This window comes from Vipera ursinii, assembly GCF_947247035.1.
Source record: "Vipera ursinii genome assembly, chromosome: 3".
NCBI lineage: Eukaryota > Metazoa > Chordata > Lepidosauria > Squamata > Viperidae > Vipera > Vipera ursinii.
Window position 1 is genome coordinate 62,512,369 of NC_139516.1, and position 24,257 is coordinate 62,536,625.

Sequence of the window (24,257 nt, forward strand, 5' to 3'; positions counted from 1 at the left end):
TTCATCCTCAGAAGCTGACCATTCTTTGTTGTGAGCTCCAGGGCTCAATAAAAGCTAAAACGACGTGGAACGTTCTATAGGATTTTCCACTTGCTTGAGATAGGTAGCTATAGAAATTGAACAAATGAACCACTTGCACAAATAAATAAATAAGTTAATAGGTAGAAAGGATTTCGCTTGCCAAGATGATCTGAAGTAACATTGAACTAAGAAAATTTTTCCTTTGATGATATTGATTCTTGCAATGTATACTGTACAGTCAAGGTTGTGTCTGTGAATCATTAGGAAACTCCTAGGGACCATTCTGATCCATCTATCCTGTGAAGTGATCACAATGGTATCTTGGGAAATATAGCCAGAAATTCATGAGGTAGACATTGAAATAAGCTGAAAGCGGCATGGTCTTGATCTTTGTGGAAAGGGAGATCAATAATCCTGGACATTCATTCATGCTAATTCACTGAAACAAATATACATTTAATGCTATACTGGCAACTGTTTAATATTAAACTGAACTAAAAATGGCCAGATAGTTTAAAAGTTCTTTGAAACATGAAAAAAAATCAAATGGCATATGAAACTGGGGGGTCCTAGAATTATAGCATGTAAACACATCAAGGAATAGAACTGAACAAATCCAGAGGATTATTGTATTTAAAGTCTGATGAGCAACTATATGGCCAGATGGCTGAGGGCTACAAAAAAGGCTGTTGCAGTTAGAGGCCTGGCGGAGAGTGGGGTCAGGGTCTGGAAGACATAGCTCTATTTTGCAAACAACTTCTCTGTCCTCATTTTGGCTTTTGTAAGTGGCAATTTCATTCTCCCCCAAATGTAAGTAGGTTGCAGAACTTCAGAGTGTGTGCTGAACTTCCTAAGAAGGATACACAGGCAAATACTCAGTGAAGTATGCAGGGATTTGGCTTCTGAACTGCATCGTTAAGCCCTTTTGCAATAAATTAAAAATTCCTCTGGAAGCCACTATTTACAAATAATTAAACTTTTCTGAGTGAATTTCACACTTCCTCCCATCTCTGTTTGCCACATTTAGAGTTAAACTATCTGTAGCAATTCACATGAAAACTTCTAGGTATTCCACCTGCAACTTTTTCAGCCAAAAAGGAAATCTATTTCCAACATTAAGGAGTTCCCACAAAATAAGCTTAAATATATGCAATTTCTTTTTTTATTAAGCGGAAGAATAAACTTTGAAACTACTGAAGCTAATTGCTTTACAATAACCCCAAATGAAAAGGAACATAATCCTGAGAATGATGTTTGAGTCATTTTAAAAGCAAGTGTCACATTCTTGTTGTTCCTTGTGCCGTATGCCATAATAAACAACATAGCCGGCAAAAAGATGACGGGAATCCGAATAGAAGGAGATGATTCCAAGAAACTCTATTTATGTAGAGATTTACAGCCTGAAGGTCTGTCTAGAGCTGCAATTTGTTATCATCTTTATCTAGTACTTAAGAGATCTCCAAAATGTATTTCCAAATTGTAATTTGGAATGTGACAGAAGTAGAAAAGTATTAAATCCAGAAACTGAGGAATAATTCTGTCAATAATATTTTTAATACTGAGGTATAGGGTTGTTGAGGTACTGTTGAGGTACTGCATTATCTAATTTGATGCGATCTATCTTTGACAGTGTTTCTTTCAATTGTAGCTAAGTCTGTGCAGACATCTCTTAAAGTATTGTTCTAGCTCTACTATGTATGAAACTGAAGATTAAAATTCAAGAGTAAGCCAGTGTCTTTATTTAATTTGGCTATCGCCTTGTTATCTCTGAACGCCCAGTTATAGGAAGACATAACTGCAAGAAAGGTGCCAGGATTTGGATTACCATTTTAGCAATGGACAATCCTGAATAGGATTCGCACCACAGATGGCATCTGCTAGGACTCTCTGTATAAATGGGTCAACAGTATCCTTCTCTCAGTGTGACTGCGGGCTCCCAGGTCAAACTGCAGATCACATCATGACCAGCTGTAAGCGGTCCAGTATCTGATTTTTTTTTATGTAAACGATGCTGTGCTTCAGATGGCCTAGACCACAGGTCGGCAACCCGTGGCTCTGGAGCTGCATGTGGCTCTTTCAGCCTTCTCCTGTGGATCCCAGTTTGGAGGGAGAGAGGGAGACTTGCGCTTCCCTTCTCTCTCTCTCTCTCTCTCTCTCTCTCTCTCTCTCTCTCTCTCTCTCTGTGTGTGTGTGTGTGTGTGTCTTGCGCTGTTCTCCGAGAAGCTGACAAACTTATTGGGCAGGGCTCCTGCCTTTGCTGCGTCTCCACAGGAAGCAGCAGCTCTCAAGGGCAGGAGAGCCAGCCCAGTAAGAATGTGTGTCAGCTTGTCCAAGAAGCGTGAAGCCAGCTTGCTAGGTGAGCAGAAGATTGGAGAGAGGGAGGGGAGGGAGAGAAAGAGAGAGGGAGAGAACTCATACACAGCAGCCTCTATTTCTTTTTAAACCCTTCAATCAAGTTCCCCCCCTCGCATGTGCACGTGTGTTTTGTGGCTCCCAGTGGTTTTTTTCCTCTGGGAAACAGGTCTAAGTGGCTCTTTGAGTATTTAAGGTTGCCGACCAAGGTTAGGCAACCTTGGTTCTTTTATGACTCCTGGACTTCAACTCCCAGAATTCCTGAGGCAGCATGGCTGGCTCAGGAATTCTGGGAGTTGAAGTAAAGGAGTCATAAAAGAGCCAAGGTAGCCTACCCCTGGCCTAGACATTGGTATTTGAACATAGATCTTGTTAACATTTATATTTTATAGTGTTTTACTAATCTAGGTGACTTGTTAATATATATGCTAGTCCATGTATGATAGGCCATACACTAAATAAATAAATCTGATACTGATAAATTGGCAGAAAGTGACTAAAGTATAGGAGTATTATTTATTTATTTACATTTATTATGGCTGCCCACTCCAAAAGATAAGGCACAGGGATTTCCTACCCTACTTCCCTATACTTATTTTGATATAAATAATTCTCCCTGCTCCCTTTTACAGCCAAATATGGAACAGAGATTGTATTAAATTGCATGCTTTTGAAAACAGACGAGAAATTTATTTTTCCTAGCTGCTTCAAAGAATTTTACTTGCAGGTATTTTTAGTATCTTCTTTAACCCAAATCTTACAGATTTCAGATTGAACGAATGGACTGATCTCAGTGGATTTATTTCAAACCATTCTTGATCCTGTCCCTTCCAGATATGTTGGATCACAACCTCCATCATTCATAACCAACCATGGTATTTGGGAATAATTGTTTTATAGTCCAACACTTCTGGAGAAATGGGTTATATGTTCAAGAGGTAAAGTTTAAAGACAGATTGTGTATCCTTCTCTTAATTCTTGTTCCCCTTGTAGACTAAATGGTTATTATGGTACAGTTTCAGCTATGATCGGTTTCCTGTGCTTTTAAAGGGGAAATCTGAAATTTCTTGGAATCTTCTTATGCACCCAAATATTTAAAATGAATTTAGATTAAAAACTTGTTAAGAAGCTTCTGTGAAGGTACTTTACCTTCGCAGATCTGAAAAAAAAGCTCCAGTAGAAGATATATGAATTACTTCCAAACTTTAACATAAGAAGCTTAAGACACAATTACTATGCTTCTCTACTGGTATTTTGGCACCAATTTCAAATTGCCAGTACTCCTAAGATTTCAGAACTTCTAAATATCTCCAAGTTTCTAAGTGCCCCATAATTGCAGAACTGATATTTTCTGGCAATTGGTCATATGTCCTATTTTTAAATGTTTCTTGATAAAATACTGCTGACAAATTCATCTTGCTTAATGGCTTAGCAAAAAAAAATCTTGGTACCCCATTCCCTTATTAGCTAACAATTTACAGTGGCATGGTCTAAACTTTGCTGAAAAGTTCAAAGTATTTTGATAAATGTGAAAGATGCAGTGATCCTGACACCACTAATGGAGCACTTAAAGGATATCCTTTTATCTGACCATTTGATAAGAACTGTGCATATACTGTATTGATTACAGCCTGGAAAAAACTTAAGATTAGCCTTAAAAGCAATTTTCGGAATGTTATCATTATAGACACCACAACCCTATTAGAGTGAGAAGATAAATAAAGCAAACAAGTTTGTTTTAAAATGGACAACTCTTTCAAGCACTAACCCCACCCCTAAATCTATCACCGGAGGTGGGAATGTCTAAGAACTGATGTACAGATAATCCTCAATTTATGTCCACTTGTTCAGTGACTGTTCAAAAAAAAAATGAAGTGCTGAATGAGGGGAACCTATGATTGGTCTGTAAAGTCGTAGCTGTTGCAGCATCGCTATAATTACTTGATCATTCGGCTTGCAATTTCAATGTCACAATGATCAGCATTTGTGACCTTCCCTGTCTGCTTTCCACAAGCAAAGTCAATGGGGAAGCCAGTAGGGAAGGTCACAAGTCACTCCCATAAGATTCTCCCGTGGAGCCTGCTATGGAGCATGAAATGTCAAGGATCATGTATTCTGACGTGCTCTTTATCTCAGCATGCCACACTCACCTGTGGCCCTTGCCAGTCCACCCACACTCCCCAGCCTCTGCCTATGGCCCTCACCAGCTTGCCCATGGTCCTTCCTGGGCTGCCCCTGGTCCAACGCTTTCCTGTGGCACACCCCACCCCTCATACTACTTGTTCTGGGCTCCTGCCTCTTCCCACTTAATGACCCATGCATTCCTGATGTTACAATGGCAACTAGGTTTGACATTGCTGAGCACTGTGGTCATGTGATATTGTGCTTTACAGCTACATCATTTAGGGATAGCCATTCTTGGCTGCTGTCACAACCTGGGGACTACCTCTAATTTCTTGGACTGTATGAATTCTTTAACTGTGGTTTCTAAACTACTGGCTATGACTTAGCAGGGAGTGTCAACACAGATAACTGAGAACTATTCAGTAACTCAGGGTTAGCAAACTGTGGCTTAGCATGATGAATGTATTAATCTATACTTCTATTTAGATCTAGAAATTTAACTGGTGATTTCAGAGTGACAAAGATGTAACATCTGAGTAAGACCCCATAATGCTTTTGTTCTTCCTTTTCTCAAGTACAATCTATTTAACTGGTGAATAAATCAAGCACCTAAGCCACCCAAATATAAGTCATGATAATTTTAGGAGAGCTAATAAAGATAATGTTCCTTTTTCACTGAAAAGATAAAAAAATATGGTTGTACAGTACATTATTACATGGAAGTACATACAGAATTGCATAGAGGACACATCTAATTCAAATAAAACCTTCCAATATGTTACTCACTAGCTGATTTATTAGTTCATTTAAACTTTTATGCCCTCAGACCAAGACATTGAGTATAGTGAGCAATTAGCATTTTGAGTGTTATTTTCCATTTGTACAGTAATTGTTCTGAAAATGGAGGAAATTGTTTCCAGGTTATTCTCCAGCTCAGAGAAGACCTGTCAGCTATACTGGTAATTTTACATGTCCAATTAACTTGGTAGATTCCCCAGAAACAAATGAGGCTGTGATAGTCTATTAGCTCACATGTTGGAGTTGCTAACCATTTCACATAATGAGAACATGCCTTAGAAAAACACATTGTGATAGGAAGTCCTATTCCTGAAACAGTTAGTGTGACATCTTAGAATAGCTTCCTTGGAACCATTTTGAATCCCAAAGAATTTCCGAAATACACTTTTTAAAATTACTACAGAGCAAATATAAACGTGGGACTTGAGTCCTGCCTTGTACAGGTAGTCCTTGACTTACAATTGTTCGTTTAGTGACCATTCAAAGTTGTAATAGCACTTTAAAAAGTGACTTATGACCATTTTTCACACTTATGACCACTGCAGCGTGCCCATGGTCACATGATCAAAATCCAGATGATTGACAACTGACTCATATTTATGACGGTTGCAGTGTCATGTGATCATCTTTCATGACCTTCTGACAAGCAAAGTCAATGGGGAAGCCAGATTCACTTAACAACTGCATCACTAACTTAACAACTACAGTGATTTACTTAACAACTTTGGCTAGAAAGGTCATAAAACAGGGCAAAATTCACTTAACAAATATCTCACTTAGCAAAAGAAATTTTGGGCTCAATTATGGTCGTAAATCAAGGACTACCTGTACAGTGGAAACTCTCTTCCACAGCTTTTCTGGGAGGGATTATAATACATCAAGAAATGGAAATGGCAAGCACATTATGGACTAAAGAAGAATTACACAAACGAAGCTATCAAGCCTCCAAAAATCTTTCATGCAATTCCCAGAGACTTTAAAATGATGCTTCCCAGCTTTAATTTCTAATGAGGCAGAAGAGAAAAATTATAAAGACATCAATGGGAAAATAATCCTATTAGCACATTTCATTTTAATTAAACGTATGTAAATGTATGTGCAAATGAAGTGAAATCAGATTTAGTTTTCGTTTCAGTTCTATCTCCTGATTTTAGGGAGCTGCCTCCATCAAAATCCCTAGCAGCTCAGGAATGGGAACCCCAGGCCCAGAAAAATTGGTTTAGTGGCAACCCCGCTTGAAGATGAAAAAATATTAATTCCTAGCTTATATGTTTCTTTTCAGCCTTTTCAAATAGAAGAATTCTGCGAGCACATAAACATATTGAATGGCTTGGGTCCGGATTATCTAAGGGAACACCTGCTGCCGGCATCAACTTCCCATCGTCCTGTGCGCTCCCACAGGGAGGGCCTTCTCAGGGTGCCGATGGTTAAGGAGTGCCGGCGGGTGATCCCCAGGGGGAGGGCATTCTCTGTGGGCGCGCCTGCCCTTTGGAATGATTTACCGGTGGAACTTCGGACCACCCCCGATCTGCGTACATTTCGCCGGGATCTAAAAACCTGTTTTTTTGATCTATCAGGCCTGGACTGAAGGGGTTTTAGCTTTTTATATTGTTTTAATTGTTGGGCTTATGTAATTTAATCTATTTTAATTTATACTATTTTTATATTATATTTTATGCTGCCCTGTAAACCGCCCTGAGTCCTTCGGGAATAGGGCGGTATAAAAATTTAATTAAACAAATAAATTAAATAAAATATTGACAACGCTATTCTACATACCGCCTTCCACATAATCACCAACAGAACTGCAGTGCAAAGTGACATCTTTGGAAGGAGGATTCTTCAAAAAGTTTTTTGACTCCTGGCAACTGCCTGGACAAGTCCCTGTGGTTTTCTTGGCAAGGTTTTTAGCAAGTGATTTGCCATTGCCCATTTCCTAGGGCTGAGAGAGGAGGACTGGCCAAGATTACCCAGCTGTCTTCATAGCTAAAGCGGGGCCTAGAACTCACCGTCTCTCATTTTCTAGCCTGGTGCCTTAACCACTGCACCAAACTGGCTCTTCTAAACGATGACTTTTATAAAATCAGTATTTGCTCCTTTTAATAGTTTTACCTATGTGTGACAAAAATATTATCTAGTTCAATGAGGCAGACTGATGTTACTCATAGAAAGATAAATCCTGAGTTAAATACTTTTATTTTATTCCAGTTTGGTTTAAATGATTACAGCTATTTCATTTGACACAGTTGAAAAGAATAGGTGTGATAGTTAGTACTGCTATGTTGAAATAAGGTGACCTCTCGTTTGGACTACTGCAACGCTCTCTACATGGGGCTTCCCTTGAGGACCACTTCCCTTGAGGACCACTGCTCCGCGAGCTGCATTGGCTACCAGTTGTCTTCCGAGTGAGATTCAAGGTTTTGGTAATGGTTTTCAAGGCCCTACATGGCATGGGTCCGGAGTACCTCGGGGATCACCTGCTGCCGGCGTCAACTTCCCTCCGCCCTGTGCGTTCCCACAGAGAGGGCCTCCTCAGGGTGCCACCGGTCAGAGAATGTCGTCTGGTGGCCCCCAGGGGGAGGGCCTTCTCTGTGGGCGCCCCGGACTTATGGAATCAGTTGCCGGTTGAGCTCCGGACGGCGCCTGACCTTCACTCCTTCCGACGCGATCTGAAGACCTATTTATTTGAACAAGCCGGCCTGGCCTGATGGGGGATGTGTTGGGTTTTTTTTATTGTGGTTTTACATTATTATTTATTGTTTTAGCTCGGGCTCTGTATTTAATTCTCTTTTTAATTTTTGTACTTTGTATTTTATATGTGCCCTGTTCACCGCCCTGAGTCCTTCGGGAGAAGGGCGGTATACAAATATAATAAACTTAAACTTAAACTTATTTTGAAACGATTAAACATCCAACTATATTAGAACACAATTTCTGTAAAATTCAATGGAATGTTAGGCATATTTATGACATACATAATACTTCTTTTATGTATTAAATATGAATGAATTTTCAAATTTTCCCTGAATATTCTAGAGACAGCTAGATCAGTATTTGCTAGACACTGGGAAATATATAGAAAACAAACTAAAAGGCAAAGACAGTGGAGTGTTAATGAAAATACCATTCTTAAAATCTCCCTTTCAGATGAATAAAATTAATGAAATATAGATATCAATATTGCATGATATAAAAATAGAATATTGGATTCTTACATTCTTAAAATGGATTCAGCTGTATAATCACTTAAGAAAAAAATTAATAGCTTTTTTACATGTAGTATGCAGAAATACATATACGTACATAATTACGTCTACCAGTATTTAAACCTTTAAAAAAACGAAACAGAATATATTAGATTTCATAAATTCTGAAGCAAATAAATGGCCAGGAGATAAGCAGATCCTGGCAATACATATCAAAAACAGCAGAAGCTATTCTTATGGTCAATTTCTGAATCGATAGCCAAAGTAAGAATAACATAGCTTGAGCCAAAAGAATAAAAAAAAATCTGTTTGAAAGAAAAACCTTGCAGCTATGACCATTTAGGCTCCCAGTGGTACAACTATGCTGAATAATGATATACCAAGCAATGTTCCCAGAATATGCTAATGAGGTCATTACACCATAAAATCTCTATTTCCATTAATTTAATTCTCTCTATGGAAATACTCTAGTGGGGCAGGAAGGCAGAGACAGACAGATAACAGCCACACACTGATTCCAAGCATCTAATATATTTTGACATTAACTCTTTTTTTTATTCTTCCTAGTGTTTTTCCATTAAGTACAGAGTTTGCTTCCCCCCCCCCCCCCCCGATTAAGCAAGTGTTAATGCATTAGTTGCGACAGGAATTGACTGGCTTGTTGCCCCTGCTTGACATCTTGGGCTGAGAGACAGTGACTGGCCCAAAGTCACCCATCTGGCTTTCATATGCCTAAGGCAGAATTAGAACTCACAGTTTCCTGGTTTCTAGCCTGGTGCCTTAACCACTAAACCAAACACACTATAGTATAGTAACTTAGTTTAACTTTGGCTTAATTGGGAGAGTCTAAATTATAATTGTACCAGGTTTCTATACTGTTTCTTGTAAAAAAGTATCGTGAAATGCTTCATTATATTATATTATAAACTATAATACAATAAATAAATAAAAATTAAAAAATCATTAAAAGGATGAGATGAAGTCGAAACTAGAACACGGCTTCTCATGCAAACCCTTGGAAAAGTTGAGCCTTCGCTGCAATTGTTAAGTTACTAACATGGTGGTTAAGTGAAACTGGCTTCCCCATTGATTTTGCTTGTCAGTAGATCAAAAAAGGTGATCACATGATCCCAGACACTGGAACTGTCATAAATATGAACCACTTGTCAAGCATCTGAGTTTGGATCACAGACCGAGGGCATGTAAATGTGAAAAATGGTCATGTCACTTTTTTCAGTGATGTCATAACTTGGAATGGTCACTTAATGAACTATTGTAAACTGAGGACTACCTACAGTTACCTGATCAAGACACTGTCTTAGATGTCAGATTCAACAGATTAGTGAAAGAGACGCAACCATTAACTGATATTTCATCTAGTAACCTGTAAGGGAAGATGTATTTGTCTTGAGAGTAAACAACATACAGTGTTATTGGTAAATATTGGTTAACAATAGTTACAGTGGTTAAAAAGCTAGATAATGAGAATGCATTTAAAAGTAGATTGATACTGCAAGCAAGAAAGTAATATATTTGATATTGTATCAACCTTCCATGGTCTGATTCCCTCCAGGTTTATTGAGAATGTGGCTCTTAGAATTACCAGACTAGCAGACTTGGAAGTCATCTGAAAAGGACCAGGTTGGTGGGCACCATACTACACTGTATTATAGACAACAGTAAAATACTTTTACGTCCAGCCCAAATTGAATGTCTTCTGAATTCCTGCTCATTTCCCTGGACCATTAGTAGCTCAGATTTTTATAAAGAGCTTAAGCTTGCAATAAATCTTTTTACTCATTTGAACTGCCTGAATCTCCTGATTTCCCCCAGCGCTTTTGACAGATAGTCCTCACAACTATAACCGAGCTGGCAATTTCGGTTGTAAATTATGACAATTGTAAAGGGGGTCACTATGAGCAAGCCTCATTTTGTGACTTTTGTGGCAGTAATTAAGCGAACACTGTGGTCATTAAGCAAATCTATTGTTTGCTATGGGCATTTTTACCAGAATTTGGAAGTCATGGGAGTATAAACAGTTGTAAATATGGGCTGGTTTATGAATGCAGTCATGTAAATATGTAAATATTTACATATTTTAAATATTTATATTTATATTTATTTATATTTTAAATATGTAAATATGGGCTGGTTTATGAATGCAGTCATGTGACTGGGGGTGGGGGGGTATGGGAATGTGAGAACTTTGAATCCAAATCTAAGTAGTTTTTACAGGGTCCATCAGAACTTTGAATAGTCATAAGTCAAGGATTACCTGTAGTTACAAACATGTTAGTGTCACAACATATTATGCTGGAATCATCCAATGGTGTATATGTTTGCTTGCTTCCTAAGAGAGAAAGGTGGTATATAGACTGAAAGGTTGACTGACAAAGAGTAAGCTTGTGATGAATGCTGTAATCCAGGGGTGTCTAACTCAATTTCATTGAGGGCCGCATCAGCATTGCGGTTGCCCTCAGGGGGCCGGGTGGGTATGGCCAGGGTGGGTGTGGCCTACTGGGTGGGCATGGCTAGAGTGCGTATGGCCTACTGGATGGGCATGGCCAGCTCTACATCGTTCGCATCAAGGGTGCCTATGGGGGCCCGGGCAGGAGTGGGACAGATCTGAGGGTCTCTGGCAGAAGGAGGGTCTCTGGGCCAGGGCCAAGGCAGTGGGGGCCGTTCCCTCACTGTTTCAAGGATGGCTTTGTGGGCCACATGAAACCACTTCCTGGGCCGGATCCGGCCCCCGGGCCTTGTGTTTGACATGTCTGCTGTAATCATGTACAATACAAATATTTCCTGTATGCCAGGAAAACCTCAATTTGATAACCAGAACTTTAGAATAGAATAGAGCTGAAAGGGACCTTGGAGGTTTTCTAGTCCAGCCCTCTGCTCAAGCAGGAGAACCTATATCATCTCAGACAGGTGATTGTCTAGTCTCTTCTTAAAAATCTCCAATGATGGAACGCCCATGATTTCTGGAGGCAAGCTGTTCCCCTGGTTAATTGTCCTCACTGTCAGGAAGTTTTTCCTTAATTCCAGGTTGCTTCTCTCTTTCATCAGTTTCCAAACATTGTTTCTCGTCCTTCCCTCTGGCGCTCTGGTGAACAACCTGGCCCCCTCTTCCTTGTGGTAGCTCCTCAAATACTGGAATACAGCTATCATGTCTCTCCTTATTTCTTCTTTTCTTTAGACTAGCCAGACCCAATTCCCACAGCCGTTCTTCGTATGTTTTAGTCTCCAGGCCTCTGATCATCTTAGTTGCTCTTCTCTGAATTTTTTTTCCAAACTCTCAACATCTTTTTTGTGATATGGTGACCAAAATTGGCTGCAGTATTCCAGGTGTGGGGTTACAAGTGGTTTTATAAAACGGCACTAATACTTTGCGTGATCTTGATTCTATGCCTCTGTTTATAAAATCCAGGATTTTATTAGCTGTTTTGTTTTGTTTGTTTACACATACAAACATACCGCCCTGAGTCCTTTGGGAATAGGGCGGTATAGAAATTTAAATAAATAAATAAATAAATAAATAAATAAATAAATAAATAAATAAATACAAACATACATACATACATACATACCAGTTCTAGTTCTAGAAATTCATTAGAATTATAGTTATGTTCTGGCCATAATGCATAAACCAAGTTCAGCACATAAAAAGAAGCAAAATGATTTCACATTCATTATTCTTTGTGGGATTAACTATTCCCCTGGGAAAGGGCTTTTTAAAAAGTTCTCTTGGTGTTGCACCACAGTGTTTAGATTTCCAACATACTAGATTAAATGGAGAGGATTTCTTTGCTTTTTGTAGTCAAACCCCTTTGCATCTTTTGTTTATTCTACCTCCAATGCTTCAGAGCAGTTCAAACCGGAGTTCTCTACCATGTCTTAGAAAAGCATCCCATATGTCAGCAGAGTTTTTGAAAAGGATGCATTTCATTTTGTTATCTGAATTCTCAGATGAGGGCCAATGTTTTATTACAGCTTATTTAACTCAGACTTTCCAAGGTGAACTATTTGATTGAGTCAAGGAAGACAGATTACTTTCACATTCACTGCAATCATTTGCTGAAGCTAGAAATGTTACAGAATGATAGATGAAGAAATTTTCACAGGGCTGAAATAGCAATATTAGTCCTTAGGGAAAAAGTACTTTCCTTATGATTTGAGACTTCATCTCCAAACTACTGTAAACTGTTTTGGCAGACAGCAGGTTTGCAAATATAGTCCTAAAGTTTTCAGGGGCTTGGAATAATTTTGAGCAAGGCATTATTGATTCCTTTACTGTTTACCTCACAGCAGTAATATCAGTGCATCTTCAGATAGTACAAATGTAAATTACAGCATAATAAATACATTTTATAAGTATATCAATAAAAAGATATATATAGAAAGGACTCTAATACAGAATGGAGAAGGTAGAACCGTATATCATCCTGTCATGTGATCATCCAGACATAAAGATTGTAGCTGTGGATGATAAGCTGAGCCTAAGAAGGAACAAAGAGAAGAATCAGACATGCTGTTGCATTTGCAGAATCTCTCACCGGGAAGGGAAGCTGAAATGAGTTAAGGAACTGGCAGAAACAGATGAACTTAAGAGGGAAGAAAAAGTATAAAATGGTTAGCAAGCAGAGATAGGTAGTTGTCCTGGGCTGCTGAAGAGATGCAGGTTCCAACATGGTTTAAGGTACCAAACAGGAAGATGCAGTAGCATGGGATCAAGTACCATGGCAGAGATTTCCAAAAGGTGAAGGGGATTTGTTGAGAAAAGAGGATCATGTTTATGCTATCAATTAGAGATTGCTAGACAAGTTCCAACTAAAGATCTTGATTAACTCTATGGGGAATTCAACATAGCAACAGCTCAAGATAGACACACAATGTTAATACTAATTGGGCCATCAAACTATTCTGTACATTCATTCTCCTTTGAGCATAGAAAGTGGGGGGGGAAGAGAGAGAGAGACTGAAACGCTGAATGTTTAACTGGATGCTGCTTGCATAATAATTTAAAGAACTGGTCTCTTAGAGCAAATACTTTTCTGTCCTTTGTTATGCTTCCTCCCCACAAAAAAACAAACAAAGAAATGATGCGGCATGGTTCACTTTAAGGTCTTATGTCTTATCTAATTCCTGCATGGGCCAGTGACTGCTTTCAAAATTCAGCAGAGAAAAGAGAATCAGTCACCAGCAATTTGGGACTCCTTTTTTATTTTCATGGAAGAAAACCGATTCCTTTGGGTTGCATTATTGCCATTCCATTGCCACATAGTCACGATAGTGTGATTGTTAAGAATCACAATCTGCGCATTATTTTCCCTTTCTCTTGCCATCTCTTTCTTTGTGTGTACAGTTCCTTCAGACTGTAAGCCTGAGGGCTAGGACTGCTTTTCTTACTAATACCTCCAAAGACTCAGGCTGCTGAATATCAGTGCTCTAAAAATTCACAAAACAAATGTCAAGAGCCGCAGGCCGAAAACCTGTGGATACTTTCTTCATGAGGCAAATTTCCAGTCAAAAAGAGACAGAACCTTTGTGGATATGGTAGCCTGTATGGGCCTTCACGTACTTTCATGTTTTAAATTGTTTCTTTTCTGTTTGACTGAGTGTTGTGTTGGGAAGGCCAATGCTTTTATGGAAGGAGGAGGACCTTTGAAAACTTGCAGGGAATTCAGAATTAAGAGAAATGTGGAGAGAGTAGATTTTTGATTGGCCTACTTCTACATCATATGGGACGCGGTGGCTCAGTGGGTTAGGACGCTGAGCTTCTCGATCAGAAGGTCAGCAGTTTGGTGGGTCGAATCCTGAGTGCCGCGTAACAGAGTGAGCGCCTGTTACTTGTCCCAGCTTCTGCCAACCTAGCAGTTCAAAAGCACATAAAAATGCAAGTAGGAAAATAGGGACCACTACGGTGGGAAGGTAACAGCGTTCTGTGCGCCTTTGGCGTCTAGTCATGCTGGCCACATGACCACGGAGACGTCCTCGGACAACTGCTGGCTTTGAAATGGAGATGAGCACCGACCCCTAGAGTCGGAAACAACTAGCACGCATGTGCGGGGGAACCTTTACCTTTACTTTACTTATACATCTCAGGTAGTGTCTGGTAGGCACATATAATGACAAGGGAATCTCATTCTTCACCACAGACAGGAAAATACCTGTATTGATTGCACGTGGTTGACCATTTAACAGCATTCTGATGTAGCAATTTGGACATGGCATAGTTACAGTGATTCCCTACTGTAGGGTAATCAAACTCGCAACGTCTTGTGACATGTCGCAACGTATCGCGACTTTTTTGCCATTGCCGGGCAATGGGGTGGGTGTGGTTTTGCTATGATGCATCGGCCCACAGGCCAGCAGTTTGACACCCCTGCCCTACAGCCTGTAGGTTTGTATGTCTATAGGCAAGTTTAATGATGGTTATAAAAATCCCCACATGGCCATCTGTAAAGTTCCTATCCTGCTTTATTATTTTCCAAAGAATTCCTCACAACTGGATTCATTACCAAAGTTCTGCTTTGTGATCCAATAACACCTAACAAAAAGTAAGAGTGTATCACATTGCCATAACTGCTACCATTCAAACCTATTAAGCCCCCAATAAAAACAACACATGGGTGCTATATCTTTGTAAAGTGGTGCAATTTTCATGTTTTTAAAAGCAGCTGGCAAGTTCTATTCAATGCTTTCTCTGGTTTTTAAGTTTCAAGGTTCTTGGATTTTTAGCACCGTGAAGTGAGAGAAACTTTTTTTTCACTGAGGATCTCGTTTTCAAAAAGACCGACGTGTGACTGATGAGGTTGATATTACTTTGAAATGGAGATGCTTTCTGTGGAAGACACAGGCGCTAATGTGACAGGAGGTTTCACATTTCAAGAGATGAGCTTTGAGAGCTGCCAAGGAGTTTTCGAGCACCCAAGTAAAAGGAAAAAAGGGGTCTCCCCATAATAAACTTAGAAAGAATAGAAAATGAGAAGAACCTGCTGTTAACCACTAAAGCTGTATTTGGAGACAACCAACAGAACAAAAGTGAGACATAAAGACGGGAAAAGAGTTAAATTAAAAAACAAAACAAAACACCAAGCAATGTTTTGCAAACAGAAAGAAAATGGGAAGCAAGAATACCAGCAGTGAAAAAGATAATTTTCAACCGGAATAGCTTGTTTGTGGGAAAGTAAGAGTTCTTTAGGAGAAGAAGAAATTAAAAATTCCAAAGACTAAAAAGAAGCTTAGGCAATGAATAACATACAGTACCTTGAGTCATTGGTTCATCATACATAGTTCAGTTTTGTACTGAAATTGTGAATATACCTGCTACAACTCTAGAAAGAAATCCAGCAGATTTCAAGAGGAAGGAAGCCCCTTCCTCCACAGCCAGTACAGGAAGGCATTTTTTTAAATTTCTCTCATCAGAAGAGTAAAAAATCTTGATGATTGTCAGCTCTCTCTGTAAGGTTCATTTATTCTTGAGTACTGTATAAGAATAGTCTGCCAAGCGAATTCCAGTTTGAAATATATCAATTTACACGAAAGGCATGGAAGGTACTTTTTTCTACTTTATGTAATTTTTTCTGCATAGGAGTTCTTTTTTTTTTAGAAATTTACAATACGTAGAAATATAGGAAACAGAAAAATAGATTCATGAGCTGATTGCTTGAAACAAGTGCCTTTGGCTCATTAGAGTACTGAAGACATAGAAATGCCATATTGCATACAGAGAGTAATATTTATCCCATTTCTTACATCCCCAAGTCCAAGCTAACAAAAATCGAATGTAACATTTATTATTACAAAATCTAAAAAAAAATTGTACTGTAGCCTTTGGAAGTCACATTAATCTTACCAGGGAAACCAATGGACAATTTTTCAACCTTACAGACTAGCAGTGATGATATTACCTAGTTTGGGTAATGAAACATCTGCAAGAAAAGAAGCAAGCTCAGAGAGCGCCAAAGACCCCTTTATTACAACCTTACATTTTAATGTGGTTTACAATATGAAAGTTTTATTTGGTGGAACCACAGCTGTTCTATAGATTTTCATCCATTAGTGTTTCACTTGTATTTAAAGGTAAAGGTTCCCTCACACATGTGTGCTAGTCGTTTCCAACTCTAGGGGCCGGTGCTCATCTCCGTTTCAAAGCCGAAGAGCCAGCGCTTGTCCAAGGATGTCTCCGTGGTCATGTGGCCGGCATGACTAGACGCCAAAGGCGCACGGAACGCTGTTACCTTCCCACCGTAGTGGTCCCTATTTTTCTACTTGCATTTTTACGTGCTTTCGAACTGCTAGGTTGGCAGAAGCTGGGATGAGTAACAGGCGCTCACTCTGTTACACGGCACTCGGGATTCGACCCGCCAAACTGCTGACCTTCTGATTGACAGGCTCAGCGTCCTAACCCACTGAGCCACCGCGTCCCTTCACTTGTATTTAGGCTCCTTTAAAAAAAATAGGGCCCTTTTTAAAATGTTTCTTAACTTTTTCATCTCCTTGTTCTGGAGTTAACATCTATCCCACTAGAAACCAAAAAGAGGTGTTCATGGGACTTGCATATTAATCTACAATTTGTTTTAACCATGGTTTGGTAAATACATTAGCTTTTTTGCCCACCTTATTTTTAGTATTTCTATCTTTGTATCTTGGGATATGTTAAAAGCTGGGACAGAACACAAAACCAAACCAGGAAATAAGCCATGAAGTCTGCTTACACATCATTGTAAGCCACATTTGAAAACACTAAGACAAAAATAAAACAGGTTTTCAAACTTTGCCAGGCTACCCCATTGTTTATTTGCTGGTCTCTCTTAGCAAAACATGCTAAATAAGAAAGAAATCAAAATAAAGCATAATGCAGTGCAATATGCTATATATCCAACATTAGTATAAGTTTTACTTCATCTCGTTTCATAAAAACTAATAGAATAAAGCAAATTGATGCACCACACAATACAGTTATGCAGAGCAAATAAAGTAGAGAAGAAAGATAGAGGGAAGGGATGTGGAGTATGGGAACTAGACTAACAAGCCTATCTTACTGGGTTTTTACACTTACTGTTAGTGCAACCAGCCTCATCAATTCCACTTTCACAGTCTTTTTCTCCATCACATTTCCAAGATGCAGGAATGCATTTATTGCTGGAGTCTCCACAGCTAATTTTTTCAGCTAGACATACTTGTTTGGCTACAAAAACAAACAAATGGAACGCAGTTAAAGTTACCCATGCCAAGAATATACTGTATCGCGTCCAGCGTTGTTTTGATTTTTACAAATTGTAGACATTATTTAGAATAGGTCAAATAGCTCTGAAAGAAATGGGATTTCTTTTCCCTCTCGTATCTCTGAAAGCTTTGAATAAAGTTAAAGAAAATAAATTTATCCCAAATATTACACAATAGAAATAGTGTAGTCTGCATGGATTCAGTTTTTATTGTCTCTAATTTTGATACGTGAAATAGGGAACTATTTATAAATTAGAAATAATACTACTTAAGTTTACTGACCCACAGACAATGGGAGTAAAAATTACAAAATATATTTCTGATTTTTTTAAAGAAAGGGAAGATAATTTAGGGAAGCTGCTTATTTGATAAATATCTACAGACCCCTCACATCCTGGAAATAAACTGTTTCAACTTCTTCCCTCAAGACGATGCTATTAGGGCATTGCACGCTAAAACAACTAGACACAAGAACAGTTTTTTCTCCCACGCCATCACTCTGCTAAACAACTAATTCCCACAACACTGTCAAACTACCTAGTAGGCTGTATTACTATTACCATTCTCATCCTTCCTATTACCTATCTCTTATCTTCTTACGACTATAACTTTGTTGCTTGTATCTTACGATTTGTATTAATTGTTTTATTTAGTATCCTAGTATGATTTATGTTGAATGCTTATTTAGTATCCTATGACCATCACTGAGTGTTGTGTCTTTTGATTTATGATTAATGAGAGCTTATGCACCAGAGACAAATTTCTTTTGTGTCCAATCACACTTGGCCAATAAAGAATTCTAATTCTAATAAATTCCTTGAAATTGGCTGTGTAGTAGTTGTATAATGAAATATTTACTCTTGCTGCAAATTGTCCTATTAGTGAACAATAATGCCTTTCTTTGATGGCCCTAATACTGGAGAGCCCATCCTTGTTTTGTTTTGTTTTTTTAAAATAAATGTTAGAAACTCTACAGAATACACAGACAGAACTAAGCCTTTGTTTGGACTGCATCATCTGGGAATATAAATGTACCCTCCACCACCACCACAGGGAGAAGATTACAAAATTTAGCAAACAAAATGGAAATACACCCAAAACTGCATTGCAATAAGCCTCACATTCACTTTACAATCTATAAATAAATAATGTAAGATAATATTAATAATGTAGGAAATACAAAGTGTAGTGTTGGATGCAGCAAACAAATTTATGGAGAATGTTTACTTAATACATATTTTACAGCACTGATAAGGATAACCCTGAAGCTAATGATTGCTTACCAATATATAATCTGTTTTCTTGGAAGTAAGCCCGGCTTATTTTAATGAACCTTACTGCAGGAAAGCTACTAATGACTGCAGTTTCAAATGCAGAAATGCCGTAATTTTGCATGTGCAAAATTAGGAAAATTTCTAATACTGGAGAGCAATATTTAATATTTCTCCAATTATCCCAACTGTCCCTACTTGCGTTCTCTTTTTCAGGTATTCAGTTTTATGTTTGGGATACCTAAATAGGTAGAAACACATAATACCAAATTAAATCTGATCAGCTGTCATAAAGATATATTGATGATATTCTAACTAGTCCCTTCACATACAGACATTTTTCCCTTAGTTTAACAACCACATTTTATTTTTATGCACATTAGTTTGAAACTTTCCCAAAACAGACTACAGTAAAAAGACTGCAACTGGGGAAAATAAAATTAAGAGTTCTTCTCCTGATATTATTTGAGAGCACGTCTGTGAGCAATTGATCTTCTCAGTTTATATAACACACAAAAGCATTTTTTACCATCAGAAAAAGCCCAGGGTAATGTGATTTAAACTTGTTCTTTTGGAGAACAAGTAATGAAAATATAAACAATTTTTGCGAATCACAGTTAGCAGATAAGTAACGATGTTGGGTAGGAGAATAGCAGGGAAGTATACTTATATATATATATATATATAAAAATGACATGAGATTAATCATCTCAATAAGGCAGAGGTTTTTTTTTCTCCAGACTAGTGCCCTCCACATAGAAGGCTGAAATTCTAAGATCTGAATTCTGGAAGTAGGAATACAATAATTAGGCTTCAATGCAATAATTAGATGGAAAATATTCATTTATCTGATTTTCATGCTATCTTTCTTTTTTGTCAGACACTCAAAGTTGCTTACAAAATTCAAAACAAAAACAGAACATTGATTGCAAAAAAATAAGAAAAAACACTAAAATTATGTAATAATGAAAAGGCTGGTGAAAGAGACAAAGAGATTTCATACACATAAATATAATGATCCACAGATTGGGAACAACAGAGGATAAACTTTTTCCTAGTGGCAATTGGCAGTGAAAAAGGTTCTTTCCTTCATATCTCAACAACTATGCAAAATTGAATAATTAATCAACAAATATATAGGCAAGGAGTTAAAGGCTAGTCTGCTTTATTTTAATTTTGGCTTTTAAGTTGCATTTTGAGATACAGAGTTCAGAAGAAAAATTACAATCAACCAATGAGAAATTAGTGCAAAAGTTCAAGGAAAAAGGCCATCCATTTTTTAATGTTTCAATTGAAAGCAAATGTTGATGCAATATCAACAGCAGCCTGCAAATAAAAACTTAGCTGCAGGTGCAAATTGTGTCTACTTGCTTCTTGCTTCCATCACTTTCATCTTTTAACAACTTGCTGTTTGAGTTTCCCTAACCTAGGATAAAGAAAGGGTTAACCTGATATAGGACAGGGAGTGCTGTCAAGGTTTATGTTGGTGAAAAATATAGGGAAAACAGAGTCTTTCAAAAACAAACCATTAAAAAGACTTGGTTAAAATGTCAGACACATCAAGACCAATTTATCACCATGAGGCACAAATGCCAAGGATGGACAACAATGCTTCATTTATACAGAGACAAGAGCGAAGACAAGCAAGACGAGTCCATTGACTTGCCACAACCAATGGCCCATTCATTCTTGGTTTCTTTAAACCCCAACAGGACAAATTCTTTCATTAAAATTGTTGAGCCTAACTGGCGCCCCATTGCTTGGCTTCCTCTTGTGCTACTGCTGAGCTTTTCAGGCATAGAAGCATTATATATATTCAAGGGAATGGCCAGATAACAGACATCGACTTTCACATGACCATTTGTTGGGTTCTCACCATACAGGTGCTCTAGGGGCATGTTAAAAAAAATCAACTCCTTCTTCTTGTGGGAAACCTACAGAAATCTTTTCAGTAACAGATTAGACAGTTTCCAGGACAATGAAACAAGGCCTATTTTTGTGGAAATCTTACTTTGAACAAGAAGGTCTGCTTACCCTATCACTGTTTTAAGATTCCCTATTTGATTTCTTATACAATATTTTTATTTTATTTTATTTTAATTCCATTTATATCCCGCCCTTCTCCGAAGACTCAGGGCGGCTTACAAGCTTAGCAGTAAGAATATGAAGCAGTATACTAAGAAGATCCAAGGTTTACCACAAACAATATGTGTGAACTGTTAATTCAGCCTCAGGCATTAGTAGCTACATATATAATCCATCCTATTGCTCAAAAAATTATTCTTATACCCTTGGGATTGAGCAGCACTTAATTCCTGATGAAATCATGGGATTCCAGTTCCAACTCCCGACTGTTTTTAGAGGGACTGGTTTTACACAACTGTCTAATATAATCCTTTGAGACTACTTAGTAAGGATTTAAATTCATGAATTAGGCTCATCAATAATCCAGCTCGATTTCAAGTACAAGTGATATTGCTGGTGCTCAGGAACTCTTTCAACATTTGGGCTAGGGAACTTTTTGAACAATCACAAAACATTAGCATCTCTAAATTCATAAGTTCCCAGAAAAGAGTTCCAGGAAGTAGAGATTTCCTCCTTCCCAGAATACAAGATTAAACTAAAATCTTCAAAGGGATTAGACAACTAATCTCTAAAGGATCAACAACATACAGAGTAATTCCATCTGGGAAACACCTCATTTATTTTTTTAACACTTTTTAAATACTGCTGACCTTCAAGCAACTCCTAGCAATATGTTCTAGAGTGCAATGAAAAGAAGGAATTGTTTAATTGTATTCTCAGAAGAACTGAGATAGAAAAACTTGTCTTGTGGGCACCAATTATAAAACAAAATAAACATAACATGATAGGTCAATAAGAAAAAGAAAACAACACAAGGTTGAGAAGAAATAAAGAGAGGCTTGTATAAGAATGGGATGAATAACATCTCATTAAGGATAAGTAAAACCAGTAGTCCAGATCTGTAGGGACAGTATTAAGGAAGTCCCAAAGGTGCTTTTCCAAAAGACAACTGGACTGTGTTGGGTTTTTTTTCTTTTGAAAACATTTTGCTTCTTAACGAAGAAGCTTCTTCAGTTCTTCAGTTACTTTGAACGTTTTCAAAGGAAAAAACAAAGGAAGTCCAGTTGCCTTTGGGATAAGCATGATCTGGATGATTGAGAATCTCCATTGACAGTATTAAGAAAGCTAAAGCACAGCTAAAGTCTGATACGGAAAGCTGAGAGCTGCAATAAAAATAGCTTTCCCAATTTGTCTGAAAGCAAGAAAGCAGGAAAACATCATGATAGTTAGGAAATACATAGCCAACGTAAAAATATCCAGTGAAGGAGGAATTGCCATCATTTCCCAATAATAAAAATCCCAACAACAGAAGAAAGGGATAATAACAACGGTTCAGATTACAAACACAAAAAAGATACTGTACCTGGCTTCACACAGTACATTCAAAATACACACACACAAACACACACACACACACACAAAACTTAATTGATGTTACACTACATTAATAATATTGTTATTTCCACATCACAAGTAGCATAGTTTTACTTCATCACTTAAATTATGCATTGGTTTAATCTCTAAATCAGGGGTGTCAAACTCAATTTCATTGAGGACCACATCAGCATTGCGGTTGCCCTCAGGGGGTCGGGTGGGTATGGCCAGGGTGGGCGTGGCCTACTGGGTGGGCGTGGCTAGAGTGCGTATGGCCTAATGGGTGGGTGTGGCCAGCTCTACATCGTTCGCATCAAAATTGCCTATGGGGGCCTGGGCAGGAGTGGGACAGATCTGAGGGTCTCTGGCAGAAGAAGGGTCTCTGGGCCAGGGCCAAGGCAGTGGGGGCTGTTCCCTCACTGTTTCCAGGATGGCTTCACGGGGCCACATGAAACCACTTCGCGGGCTGGATCCGGACCCCAGGCTTTGTGTTTGACATGTCTGCTCTAAATGATAAAACAGGAATAATTTCAGAGAATAATAATTTAGATCAAGGGTGTCAAACTGCCGGCCTGCGGGCTGGAGGTGTCATGGCGAAACTGTGCCCACCCCATTGCCGGCAATGGAAAAAAGTTGCTATACGTCACGACACATCACGTGACATTGTGAGTTTGACACCCCTGATTTAAATGGTTAGGAATAAACTAATCTAGAAAACATACCTGTACTGTAGAAAGAATATTGTATAGCTTAGAGAGGAAAGAGAAAAGAGTGTTCCTCATATACTCAAGGCTTGTTTTGGAGGGAAAAAGTAGCAGCAGATTTTGGTTGAGTATTGAGATACCTGCCTGAGCAGTGAGAACTGCTGTTATTCAGATGGTGGCCATCTGTGAGGGTGTTCTACTTTTAGATTTTTTGTAACGAATGGCAGTTAACCTACTGAGCTTATAAATCTTCTAATTTTATGATTCTGTACTACATGTTGAGTTACTGGAAGCAATCCTTCCCAATATTTATTTTACAATATTTATAGCTTACCCCAATCTAAATCTGTTTGGGGTACATCAAACTCAGAACAAAATCAGGACACTAAAATCTAATTCCTGTGAGCAATGAAATACTGACACAGGTCTTAAGGGTTCATTTCACAAAGACTTTCAGGTTTCAAAGAGAGATCCTCTCAGATGCCCTCTTCAGATGTTTTGCTTTCACCTCTGACATAAAGATGATCTAGAGGTCACATACAACAGAACCAGGAATTTGAATCAACTCATCAAAGTGGAAGAGAAAGCTGGTGAAATGGACTTAAAAGGCATTCTTTGGGTTTTCAGAACAAGGATGGACAGCTTGTTCCTGAACTATCCCAGTGGTTCACCAGACTTTATGCCAGTGTTCCCAGAAATACTTTGCATGTGAAATGTTTCATTCACAGCTGAACGAACACAGACCACACATAAGCCTGGTGAATGAACACTCGGAAAGTTGTAATTAGAAAAAGAGTATGTGATTTCAATTATGCTGTGACACACAGATGCTCCTCTTGTGTAAAAAAGTTCTCATTCATGAAGCTGTTCTCTAAGTACTTCAACAAATGCTTCATAGGGCAGTCTGAAGAAGACTGCATGGATAGCACTTGTGTATTTTTTCTTTTCCAACTGATGACTTTCTACAAATATGAAACAGCAGTTTATCTCTCCATCCCCTTGGCCTGACTGAAGAGATCAGTTGAAGCCTGTTTACTGTGCTTATGTACTTGGCAACTATAGGCTGCACATCTAATTATCCTCTTAGGAAATGA

At 38.4% G+C, this 24,257-nt stretch overlaps 1 protein-coding gene across 1 annotated transcript in view; it reads right to left on the reverse strand.

Moving 5' to 3' along the window:
- The window catches only part of LRP8 (LDL receptor related protein 8), a 218,706-nt gene that overhangs the window by 36,404 nt on the left and 158,045 nt on the right, over nt 1-24,257 (reverse strand). The window contains 1 exon segment of the mRNA XM_083357677.1: nt 17,563-17,691. Coding sequence (XP_083213803.1) covers nt 17,563-17,691 — 129 coding nt within the window.